Source organism: Pinus tabuliformis, chromosome J, assembly GCF_031772625.1.
Source record: "Pinus tabuliformis cultivar Carrire ecotype Pingquan chromosome J, CPIR1, whole genome shotgun sequence".
Classification (NCBI taxonomy): domain Eukaryota; kingdom Viridiplantae; phylum Streptophyta; class Pinopsida; order Pinales; family Pinaceae; genus Pinus; species Pinus tabuliformis.
The window spans coordinates 246,143,945-246,157,514 of NC_142295.1; the positions used below are offsets into that span (position 1 = coordinate 246,143,945).

At 39.8% G+C, this 13,570-nt stretch overlaps 1 protein-coding gene across 5 annotated transcripts in view; it reads right to left on the reverse strand.

Annotated features, from left to right (window-relative positions):
• Positions 1-13,570, reverse strand: part of LOC149226684 (uncharacterized) — a 340,578-nt gene that overhangs the window by 59,278 nt on the left and 267,730 nt on the right. For all 5 annotated transcript variants that reach the window (XM_089377557.1, XM_089377554.1, XM_089377555.1 and 2 more), the window contains one exon: positions 5,879-5,971. In XM_089377557.1, coding sequence (XP_089233683.1) covers positions 5,879-5,971 — 93 coding nt within the window. The remainder of the gene's footprint in view (positions 1-5,878; positions 5,972-13,570) is intronic.

Below are 13,570 nucleotides of genomic sequence, written 5' to 3' on the forward strand. Positions count from 1 at the left end.
CACACAAAAGGGGGATCAAAAGTCGATTTTCTGAAGCAGACAGCTGCCGAAGAAATTTTCGATAGTGATCTTTTGCAGTGAGGGGCAAGAATAGTATCCGAAGGGAAATCTTTCCCGGTCGCAGAATACTCAGCAGAGGAGGCAGAGAGAGATCCGAGAGAGGCAGCGCTGAGCCAAAAAAGGCTAACGCAGAGCTACGCAGGCCCCATGCGGAGGCAGCGCAGAAGCCTTGAGTGAGTCCGAAATTTGTTGGAGGGTTCGATTTCTATAGCTGGAAGCCGGGGTGTGAGACCGGGAGAGTAGAAGTCTGAATCTCAGAGGCAAATCGATCAGTCGAGAAGAGTGACGCAGATCCTAGACAGTGTGATGTTGGGCTGATGCAGACACTGCATAGAGGCAGCACAAAGGCTGTTCATTCAAGGGCTGAATCAGCCAGGATTTCCAGTGATAGTGTGAGGTAAACACACAAATCTCTCTGTCAGTGATATTCTCTGTAACTAGATTTTCGGGAAGGCATCCAGAAGTTGTATTCAGAAATTAACTATGCATAATAATAAAACCCTCAGAGCTGCTGCACTGGTTTTCCTGCATTGGGTTTTTCCGGGGACATTTGTCCAAAAACAACTGTGTCACTTGTACTTTTTTCTTGTTCAATTTCTTGTTTTGGCATATTATTTTAAACAGTGGATGTTGAAGTTGTATTTACTTTGATATTTACGATAGAACACAGTAAATAACTTGTATGGATTAACAAGTAGGAGAAGTAACATCAGTTTATTGTAGTAGGGATTCCAAGTTTAGGAATTTTCACACTGGAAGGCTAAGGGATGCATTGGATCTTATGCAGGATTGCGGGTGGTCTCCATTTTGGGTTTGGTCTCCCTATATGGGGTCCTAACCCTCCAGAGGGCTACATTGGCACATGTAGAGTGTGTGTTGAGAGCCATGGGCCTTCACAGCAGTAGACAACACTCCATGGATCCCGAAAGATGTTCAGAGATTGCTCGAGATTCACCTATTGGACAAGGAGGATGCCCCTGGTCCACCTCTGCCCAACCAGCCCCACAGTTGTACCATGCACTTGGTTGATGGCCCATGACTTGTATGCTGATGTGGCATCACTTACACCATCATATGAACCCTTACAAATAGTCTACAGGGATCTTCGACTTACTTGGGGACCCATGAGGTCACTTGTGTGCCCTCACACCCATTGGGAGCACCACAAGTTTATTACGTGGAGAACAAGGGGCCAACCCCTTGTCCATTACTTTTGGAAGTCCTATTCATCATTATGGCACTTATGGACTTCATCAGGCTTCTATTGTGGTTTTGTTATAAAATCTTGTTCAAAAAAATTCTCTTTTTGAGTTAGAGAAAAACTCCCATCAACAACCAAAAATTGATCGGATTAGTGAGGCCATTTCAGGAATAGATTTGCACGAATATGTAGAGGTTCAATGTGCACTTCCCAAACCCATCATTAGACCTTGGGAATAACTAATCAGCAACAAAAATAGACTTGCTCTTGGATATAACAAGGATGTGTCCTTTCACATTCTAGACTATTCCAAACCAATCCAATTTCATAGTGTTGGGTTTCTTCAAGACAATTCATCTTCACTTGCTCCTTCTCCACATTCACATCAGAGTGTCAGATGCCAACATTGTGTTCAGGTTGGCCATGTGAAAGATCAATGTTTTGATCTTCACCCTTGTGAGCATTGTAGTAAACATACAAATCATTCAAACAGATATTCCAGAAACAAAACTCTTGCAAGAACAAAGATTCACCTTGGATGGATCACTTCTTGGCAATGGTCTTCAACAACCAAGATATATCGGTCATACCTTAGAGTTCATTCTCGAGTATTAACACATCTTGCAGTGGAGATATCTTCATCTTCTCACCTTGTATCTGACAAGGGTGAATCGATGGTTAGCTACTTGCTTTTAAGATTTATCATGCGAGCCTAAGCCACAACCTGAACTAGAGCTAGTTGCCAAAGCCTAGAGCCACAGTTAGCCATAGCCAGATTCAAAGTTGTATCCAAAGACAGATTCATGCTCCATGAGCATGTTTTGGTTGGTGGCTTGCCATAAACCACCATTGGCAGAAGACTTCAGTGTCTTCTATATTAGTTTGTGGTCATCTTCAACCCATTATCAAGGATCACTTCCACTTCGCACAAGACTTCAACTTGTAGCTAGATTCAGAATTGTTTTAGGAACTACTTCGCGCCTAGTTCCAGAGTTGGTGGTCAGCCTTAAACCACCACCGGTAGGAACTTCGAGTTCTTCTACCTCAATTGGTTTGTATTCTTCCTTAAACCGCCATTTTAGAGAGCACATCCAGCCATTCACTGCCATGCACTTTTCTATTTCAGCTCTCTTCTTGGATTTACATCCCTTTTGGATTAAGGGGGCGGATGTTGGACACCTAATCTGTTAGGGTTGGTGTGGAGGAGTTCCAACAGTCATTGACATCCAAGAGACCACTTTGAAGATGAAAACCAAGGTTCTAGACAATGTGTATTATGTTGATTTTGGGTAGCATTGGATGTGCTTTAGCTCCGAAATTTTGTGGAAGGGCTAGAATACATGAGATCTCTAGAACCCAGAAATTGTTTCGAGAAATTCCATCCGAATGAGGAGTTATTAAAATAATTAATATTTTTAATGGGTTCCTAAGTCTAAACTTAGGAAAATAAAAATATTAATGGGTATTAATAAGAATATGGGTGAGAAACTTCTAAGTCACAAGGATCAAGTCTGTTCTAATCTTCGCCATTGATTAGGGACTTAATCTCAGCTATTGATTCATCAACAAGAAAAGTATAAGAGGAGGCTTGAGGGTCAGTTGAAGATACACTTGATAGATCAATCAGTTCGATTTTTCTAGGGCGAGGTTCACTGAGAAAATTGAACAAGTGATCTGTTGTAGCAGAGGGGCAAGGATAGTTGAGGTTGGAGGATCTTCTCCGGCACCTCGAATACACAACAAAGAGAGGCAGAGAGATGCCAGAGGAGGCAGCGCAGACCCAAGGAGACTGACGTTGGGCCAGGAAGGGCCCACGCATTTCCAGCACTAGGGTAGATCCACCCTCCAGCAGAAATCTGAATTCAGCCGGGGAGCAGCAGGATCAGTTGAGAAGGTTGACGTCAGAGCTCCAGAAGGAAGAGGAGGCAGCGTAGTGCTGACACAGTGTCCCGGTGTGCTCCACGCAGGCCCACGCAGTGACCGCGAAGGGGCAGCGCCGCAGCGCAATTGTAGCTGAGGACAGCTAGTCCAGTTGCCGGAACGAAGAGATTTTGCCGAGTGAAGTGAGGTAATCTCACTTAGGTTTCTGCAAGTATATTTTTATCTCTGTAACTGGATTGCTAAGAGGGCATCCAAAGTTGTATTCAAAGCTACTACTTAATAATAGAAAACCCTCAGAATTGTTGCATTGGTTTTACCGCATTAGGTTTTCCGGGGACGTTTGTCCAAAAATAACGGTGTCCCTTGTGTATTTGTCTCATTCTATTTCAGTTCATGATCTGTATGTATGTGTAGTTTGCAATAGTGTTTTCATCGTTGTTTAATAATTAAATAACTTATTGAATGTAGAAACAAGTAGGAGATGATAAACCAGTGATTGCAGTAGGATTTCTGGTGTAGATTCAGAAATTTTCACATATTAATATGTAAATTTTGTAAATGAAATACATCTCATGATTCACCCAGTGTTGCGGGGGAGCGCTCCCCCCCTCAATCCCGCTCCCAATCTGCGCGGGAGCGTGCTCCCTAAAAAAAAATTCGCTCCCTGCCTTTTCGGGAGCGTTTTGCCTTTTTTGCAATTTTTTTTGTAGTAATGTTCGAAATGCAAATTTTTTTGAAAGAAACAAATAATTTTTGAGTGGGGCAGCTTAATGATCAAGTCTAGGCCCTAGTATTGATATGTTATTCATGGTAATGTTAAATTCTTAAAGTAAAAGTGACATTCTCCTTAATCTTCATTTCCATCCTTTTACTTAAATTTTTAACATTACCATGAAATGACTGAGGATGTTTGAGAGTGGTTTCGGCCTTATTGGATTTCATATGGAGAAAGTAGAATTTTAGATTTCATTCAAAATCCAGCAGATTTATCAGTTTTTCAGGATTTCAGGATTGGGGGATTGCAATGTTTCCACTGAATTTTGTCATGTATTAGGGTATGGAACTCGTATTTAATCAAGAGCACCAATCCCTCTATGTACCTTGATGTCAGTGACATTGGTTGTCGAACTCCTCTATCATGACCCTCCTAAAAATGTACACATCACTCAAACAAAATCTTGACTTGACATGCTATGCTTTTTCTATCTTATGTTAATGCTTAGAGGGTGATATTAATGACAAAGACCCCTATACAGATACAAAGGTAATGACAAAGATACATCTAGATATTAATGCTTAGAGGGTGATATTAATGACAAAGATCCTGATTTTCCATCAAGACTAAAAAATTAGACATTTCTCATGATGACAAGAGGCCCAAGCATAAGAAATAGATAATAGATTTACTTCTCTTTTCTAGTTTCTAGTAGCTTTTATAACTATTGACTCTTTCATATTTATTATGATATTTTTTTAAATAATATATGACAATTTATGTTTGAAGTTGGCAATTGTAACTCATTAGTAATGAATTATGAATATGATGCTTCATGAAAGTTGTAATGGTTACACTTAGCTTACAAGTACAACTTTGACGATCAATGATGATAAATGTTATATATTGAATTTTGAAAGCTTGAAACTTTAAGATTGATGAATCATGAGACTCAATATCTTGTATGTTACTATGTTACTAACTTGTGGACGTGGTTGATGAAGATTATAACTTCTAAATGATTGTTGTTATATGGTTCAATCTATGTTTTTTTATGTTTTTTATTTTTAATTCATTATTCTACATGTTTTTGTTGACTTATATGTATAAAAATATAAAAAATATATATATTATATAAAAAAACGTTCTAGGATTCGCTCCCAAACCGGGAGCTTCTGAAAAGGTCACTCCTGCTCCCGTTTTCGCTCCCGCTCCCAAGTAACACTAGATTCACCTAAATATGTTTTCTATTCATGTGGTTTAACAAAAGTATAATCTATGGAGAAAATATAATGATTTTTAATGGATGTTACATTTCATATCTAAGCACTCTTGTGATCCTAATGGTGTTAATGAAAGGATTTTCAGCTTGATATTTAAATGTACCCATAATTTCCATAATTTGGTATATATTGTAATCTACTTTTTACAAATTGGATCACTAATATTAATGCTACTTTCGAGTATTTTTGAATGATACACATGATTGATATATATGACTGTGGTCATAAGTAAATCTTGTGTATATCATTGTCACATTCATTTCCAACACCCAAAGACACAAGCACATGAAAAATTCAGGACCCACTACGAATTTGAGTCCACTAGATATTTTTTTGTAAATATTGAGTATATCATACTTGAAGACAGGGAAAGGCATTCTAGGCAATGCAATAGGAAATTATAAAAGATTCAAAATGGAGAGCATGGAATTAAACGAGAATTGATGTGTTATCAACTCATGTTTCAAAGAAGACATTTATTGAGAGAATTGGACCTTTTTGTTTCCTAGATTGATCTTGATTTCACGCTGCCTTGTTACTACTAAAATATGCTTAATTTTATTCTATGTTTGAGCACCTTAACGATTGCCATTCTCTTTCAAAGTTGTAGCCCTTTATTTTATTTTTTATTGCTGTAAATAACTCACGATCAAATAAATGAATGAAAATATGTTAAAGAAAATGGAGAAAAGAACTATGTCATCCATTCCCATACTCTTGGATTGAGTGAAAAAGTACCTGGAACACCATTTCGTCCATTATCTTTTCATAGAGAACAAGTGCTTCCCTCACTTTGCCAATCTCCATTAATTCATTCCCTTCCTTCAAAACCTATTGAATCACCACAAGATAAAAGTGAATACTAAGTTTCTTTTGGACTTGAATTCAACACAAAGGATTCCTAAACATTCAACGAGTAAGGAGGTCCCTATAAATAATATAAATTTTTGAAAGCTTATACACATGCTTAAATTCAGGAATAGTTAGGCAAGCTAAAAAATGCATGCAAACCATTTACTATAAAAACTGAACCACTATGTGTGTATCTATAGATATTATTGTATAAATGTGATACTTAATTTAGCTAGTCTAAACTTGTACAAGAGAATTGACAAAAAAAGGACTACGCGAAAGTATAGCTTTACAATAATTTGCATGCATCTTCAACATAAGAGTCATTGTTTGTAAAAACCATCACAAGCCTATCTAGCATAAAAAATACCCTTATAAAGCTAACTCTCCTTGTAACCATCAAAATTCCATGGTGTAATGGCACTACTTGTCTCACTTTGTGCACTAGCGATGGTATTTTATTCTTAAGTTGAATCTATGAGTTATTTACACATTTAATCCAAAAACTATTTCAAAAAATGTCAGGAATAAACAGTTCTTGTTTATTACGAGATCAATCTAGTATTCCTGCAAGTACATAATAAAGCACTGACAAATAAAATGATTATACGTGTCTTGACAGTGCATATATATAAATTGACTTAGTCAGGTCACAAGGTGAAGGAATGTGTGAAGGTTGATGTTTTATTAATCTAATTATTATATTTAGTATCAGTGTTATTATTATAATATTTGTTATGGTGTCTAATCAACACATTACAAGTTAAGTTTATGCAGTTGCATATCAATACAACGGACAACCTATTGATGTGAGAACAGGGGGAATATGTACACAAAACCCCAAGCTGGGAACTCAGCTTCAATATTCAGAAAACACACACGATGTACATAAGATTATGGACTTGCTCTAATCAAATCAAAATATAAGTAGAATATGATATTATCATCATATTTCTCAAGATCTGAGGTTTAAAAATACAAGTAGGTTGGAGATGCCTTTATAGAGCAAGAATGCACATGCCTTATTGTCAAGTTATCTGGTTCCTGTTACAACAAAATGTAGCACCCACAAAAGTGTGAAGTCCCAAAACAAGGGGCTACCCGTGTCACCTCAGAGTTTCTTCCTCTAATTTTTAAGTTGGCTCTTTTGCAACACAAGGTAGTAACCCTACGTAGGATTGCTAAGGCTATGGAGTGGAGGCTCTAGATGATGTTTGAAGAGTAATCCTTAATAAAACATGTGGTTGTAGAAGTGGTGAAAAGATGAATGGTTCGAGAATCTTTGGTGATGCAAACCCCAAGACTAGTTCCTACCAAATCTTGGGCAAAATGGAGTCAAGGAAGCATGAATCTAAGAGGGTGAATGCATGAATATGTAGGACAAACAAGAGCTTTTATACATGCCATAATCTAGCCTTAGCTTGCTGAAAATTGTTGCAAAAAATTGACCTTGGAGAGCTAGGGTTGCTACTCTTAAACATTGTTATCAAGGTGATGTATTAGTCTACCAAAAACATAGCTTGTTAGATGCAAGCTCAACATAACAACAATAAACATAAGAGGGATGGATCGACTCATTATTTTGGATGACAGCAAGAAGTGGGTTGTGTTACCTACCACAAGTGGGTGACCCCATGGGAGAAATTTATCCTAGATTTGCCTTCAGCCGACAGCCAATAACCCCTTGCAGCCACTTGATAGCTTTGATATGCTACTTTTCTCCACCACCTGAGCTAGCCATTGTGTACCTTCACTCATCTGCCATGATCGTATGTTTGAAGGTGGGTCATCCAATCCCAAAGGTATGATTTTTCATTATGTAATCGACTAATTATGCCTGTTTTTCTTGGGCACACCTGGGTATGGAATATTGGGCAACTTGGAAGAAGGAAGGGCTTTGATTGTACTCTTGTTCCCTTACCTCAACTAGGGGGGTTAATCTTGTATCTTAGTCCTGTGGGATCTCCTTTATAACCTATTAGCTTTAGGAGTAGCACTACATGGGAAACATTGATTTTGGTTATGTAGTCTTGCTTCCTGATACCATATATCTCACTCCCCTCTGTTCATTACAAGCCCTTTTCACATTTTTCCTATCTGGGTTCAATTTTGTCCAATGGTTCCACAAGGTGTTAGCCTCCCCTTCCCATTGTCCACACCTTGGGTCGGGCCTAGAACAATGTCTTAGAGGTTGATGCAGCTGAAATAAAAAAGGCAAAAGCATAATATGACCACATGCAACAAAAAATGTGCCATAAAATGCAAAAGATGGTCGTGACAATAAAATTTAGCACGTGGGCAAAAGCCAAACATGAGCTCTACCCCTTATCATTATGGCCATCACCCTAGTTCCTAGGGACCCTACGTGTGCCCCTTGCATCATTAAGAAACCCATGAATGTCCTAACCCCTAGTGGGTGATGAACTATCCAACCTTAATGGGGTAATCACTGCTATATCTTACACACCATGCTCTCATCCCCTTGAGCTCCAAGCAATAAAATGAAAAAAATCAATAGAAGGCAAAAGGAAAATGTAGGTGTTAGTTTTTGTAGCATAATATGGTGTTCTAGTCTCAAAACTTTGTGGAGAGGCTAAAACACAGGAAAATCGTTTCTGGAAATTCCACCTAGAGATGGCTCAATTAAATTAATTGACCATAATTAAAAATTTCCCCAAATCTAACTTAGGAAAAGTGGTTAATTAATAGGAATTAATTGAGAAAGGTGTGAATCATCTAGAAATTCACACAAATCGACTTGGAAATGATCTCAACCATCGATTAAGTTTTAATTGTGGCTGTTGGAGTCCCAACTAGAGATTATAAGAAGAGGTCGATGGGTAGATGGAGAACACATAAGTGCAGATACTCAGCTACCCAGGTAGGTCGAATTCATAGTAACAAGAGTGATTCAGCAGTGGAGGTCGATCGAGTGGGTGAGTAGCAGGTGGCAGGTGAGGTCAGCAATATCCGAAGGAAGATTTTCCAGTTTCGGAGAATTAGATTGAGGGAGTGTGAGTTTGCCCAGAGGATCTACATAAGGACTATGCAGGTAGAAACAACAGTGCAGTTCGATCTAGTTGGAGGTGTTAGAGTCGGTCTTGTTGCCCTCCATCAGTGATCAAAGCTCTTTGCATTTGCATAAGTAGGTGTCTCATCAGTGTCAATTTTTGCATCCCATTAGGCATGCCATAACCCTGATGGAGGAGCTGGTCTCTTTGTCCCCCTCTTGGCATTGCTGGATCAGGTCATTTCAGTCCTTAGTCACTTTCAAGCTTGTCTTGTCTTGTCTTGAGGTCAAATTCCTAGGTCTAGGGTTTTGGTCAAATTTGTTTACAAGGTCATGTCTCTGAAGGTCAATAAGTGCTCAGCAAGCCAGAGGGATGATTTTAAAGGTGTTTCTTCGCAAATTTCAATCTTGTACAGTTAATCTTTACCTTGGATTTAAAAACTCTGTTTTTAAAGCCAAGGTCATTTTTCAAATTTTTGTAAAAAGTGATGAAATTTCAAAAAAGCTTCCAAGGACAGTATGAAACCCTGGCTCCCTTGCCAAGATCCCTCAGATGATGTCCCTGCAAAAAATATCAAGCAAAAGCATTAAATGAGTCAATTTCAGGATAAAGGAAACCAAAATGGTCAATTTTATAAAGTGTCAAAGAGAAAAATTAAAGTGTCAAAGAGAAACATTATAAAGTGGGTTTGAGCATGAAATTATTTCAAATCAAAGCTATAAAGGCCCAATCTCCCTCCATCGACCCTCATTGTGCATCCAAGTTGTTTGCAAGAGCGATTGAGTGAAAGTTTGAGCGAATTTGGGAGCTGGACAGGCGCGCGACCCGTCAGACCAGGTGCGCGACCCGTCAGCAGTGTTCCGGCAGTGTAATTTTTCAACGGGCGCGACCCGTCAGTGGCGCGAGACCCGTCAGCGTCCTCTTTACCAAACCAACTGCAAATTTATCTAAGGACCCTCCGAAATCGCCAAATTGCCAAGGTAGGCTCTCCAAACTTAAGAATGGTTGCTTGTTATGGTCAATGGGAATCTTAATGGCATTTTTAAAGGATCTCCATGTGCAAGATAAAAGCTCCATGTTGCTGCATTTTAAATTTGTAAAATTTGCCTAGGGTTTTATGCTGTTTGAAAGGTATTCCCCTTGTAATCATTTTCCCCATTTCCCATGTCATTTTCCTTATCCTTCTATATAAATTTCCCTTTTAAATTTGTAAAGAAAAATCCAAACCCTACCCCTCTTCCCTAAAAAATGAAAAATTAAGCCCTAACCCTATCTCTCATTACCCATGTAAACAATGTATATAATGATGCATATGCAATGATTTTTGCAATGTTTTTTCCCTTAAATCCCTGTTTTATATGTTTATTCCCATTTTCCCTTTAAAAGTGTCCTTCCCCTAACATTCCCTTCATGCTCCTTGTCCCTTCATGACTGCGGCTAGATCTCTTCTTCATGACTATGGCTAGGGCATGGCCTCTTCTCCTTGACTGCGGCTAGGGCACCTCTTGACCTTTCTTTCCACCACGTCCTCCTTGTGAGAAGACATACCCAAACAAGTGGAGAGAGAGATCATGAGATGATGTGCTCCTAAAATGACTTGAGGTCTCCTCTATTTAAATGCAACATTGAGGATGAGCTGAGGGTAAAGGTGCTTGATTTACTTGCTGGCCGACCTTGACAAATTGTCAATAATATGAATAAATTCATATCTCCATAAATACATGTCGGGATCAGATTATCTTTAGATCAATCCTACACCTCTCGGAGAGAGGAATCCAAGAAAAATGTCAGCTGCCATAAATAAGGTGACCCACATGGAGTTTGGCCCTAGTTGCAAATTTTAACATTAAATAACTTGTTAAATACAAATGACAAGTAGGAGATGATAAACCAATGATTGCGGTGGGGGTTTATGATGTGTAGATTCAGAAATTTTCACATGTTGGCTGCCGGTTAAGGACTATCTTCAAGCAAAAATTTCTCCCAGGGATATTAACCACAAAATGGTGGGTAACATCTGGCTCCAACTGGGACGTGATCTCTCGAAGAAGTGGGTGAAGCTACTCGAACGGGAGGTCAGGAGAACTCCAACAATCCCTTGGTTACCGTAGATCTGTCACCTACACATATAATAAATGGAAAAACACGGGGCAGCATGCTTTAGCGACGTCTTATGATCGCACATGCTAATATGTTAGGCCATAAAATCAACAGAAAAAATAAAAATATGCAAATTTTAATCTAAGTGCAGCGAATCTACCATGAGAAATATCATATGCCATTAGTTCTAATGTGAAAATTAGCATGTCATGCGTCCTACTCTACCATGCATATGATACAATGTCAAGTCTCAAGGAAGGAGGTGATACGACTTAATTTGATCAGCTCAAACTAAAGTTCGTCGTTAAGTTTAGCAATGTAATAATCGTCATCCCCAATACTTCCATGGATCCTGACTCGCATGGGATTTTTATCCACCAAGACTAAGTCCCCAACCTTATATTCTTTCTTAGGCTTCCACTTCTTGCTTGTTTGAGAGATTGGTTGATCCGAATTGGATCCATGAAGAAGTATCAGAGAACAGTGACTGTATCAGATCGAATTAAGAGCAGCGATCAGAAGCACCTCTGAACAGTGGCAGTTGGTAGCCAGCGTGGAACGACAAAGACCTCCATCAAAGCGCGCTGACCGAGGCCCATGGAAATTGCGCAAGAGGAAAAACTAGCCCCTGGGAAGCCCGGATCGAGAAAAGGACGCAGTTTTTGATGCCCGATTCACTGGGCAAAACCCCTCAAGAAGGAGAGGCCCCGAGTGCTCGATCGCATGAGAGCCGGGAAAATCGTGGGGAAAAAGGCAAAAGGCAAAGGCGAGACCCGTGCTCCAAAAACCGGCGATATTTATTGGGGGCACCCTTGGGCAGTATGCAGATTTGGCGAAAACGGAGCGATTCCACTCAGCGCACGATGCATGGCAAGCGGAGGAGAGAGAAAACCGTCGCTCATCATGCGCTAACAGTCGAGCAAGTCAACCACGCGAAATGAGTGAATGGCGTCGGATCTGGGGGCTCCAGATCTAACAGCTGAGATCGCGCCTGATGGGAAAGCCAGAATCGACAGGGGATAAAGCCGCGATCTATAAGAATTTGACATCCAATTTGACCGCCAAGGTGGCAGATGACTCATTCCACGACGTAACTAAAAAACCAAACCAACGAAGCAAGTTGGCGCAGTTGGCAGGAGGACAAGTGGCCACTCCCTGTGAGCCTGATGATGACGTCGAGACAGGGAACTCCAAGCGAAGCTGCAGCAGGCGATCCGACGGAAGTGGAAGGGGAATCAAACAGCCATGAGCTCGAATGGCTTTAAAGCCATGAACAAACAAGCAAAAGACACTGGAAGACAGAAGACAAAGGAAGAGAAGAAAGGAAAGAAGACAGAGAAAACGAAGAAAAGACAGTGAAGCAAAAAGAAAGCAGGAAGAAGACAGAGGGTCGAGCTAACCAAAGGCAGCATCGAGCACCAGAGAGCTTGAGAGATTCAAGCCATCCTTGAGAGGATCTGTCAGGACTGAGCACCACATTGGGCCCCTTCCATTAAAAACCAAAGAGGTCAAAGAGCTGGTAAGGAAAAGAATTTGTGCACTCCAGTGGCTTGGGGCATCCAAGAACCACCCTGCCAAACAAATTCTGTTTTAGGAGACTCATATTGAGCTCCTTCATTGTAATTCTCTACTTTAATACACAATAAAAGAAGGCCACCACTAAGAGCTGGACCGGAGATGTAGCCCTGGAGGATAGGGTGAACTCATTATTAAATTCTTGTGTTCCTATATTTGCTTACTGTATTTCTCTACTGTTTTCCATTTCAAGTGTCTGTGTATTTGCAATCTGATCGATCCGTTGCCTAAATAACATAGACACACACCAACACATGAGTCTGTAATACCTTCATTTAATAATTCTTTAACTGAGATCACTCATAGGGTGATTTTCAAATCAAGTGGTATCAAAGCTTTAGGCTGTAAGGTTAGACAAGCTTGTGTTGGTTTAGCTGTTGAATGCTCACTAGATCAAAGCTCAAATTAGGAGAAGGAGAGTTGGTTGAAACTAATCCTGAAATTGGGAGAGTCTATCCTCGGAAGACAATGTCAGAGGAAGGTTCTGTAGGGCCAGACCCTCAATTCATAGAAAGTTTCCTAGCCATAAAGTCCATGGTAGAAGAAATGTATAGGGACTTTAGAAAGCATAAGGATGAAGATTCATCAGGTTCTAAACAAGACAAAGAAGAAGATGAGTCTCACTTCCATGACCACTCCAAAGGAAAAGGGAAAGAGGAAAGCTTCCTCACACCTCCTAATAGCCCTGTGCATAACAAGAAAGCATCTTTGATCAAGCTAGATGTTAAATTTGATTTGCCTATATATGATGGAGAGTTAAATGCAGAAAAGTTGGACAATTGGATTAGACAAATTGATGTTTATTGCAAAGTACAAAACATCGACTCAGACAAGAGCAAGATTCAGCTGGCAAGCCTACACCTAGGAGGCACTGCCTTGGTTTGGTGGGAAG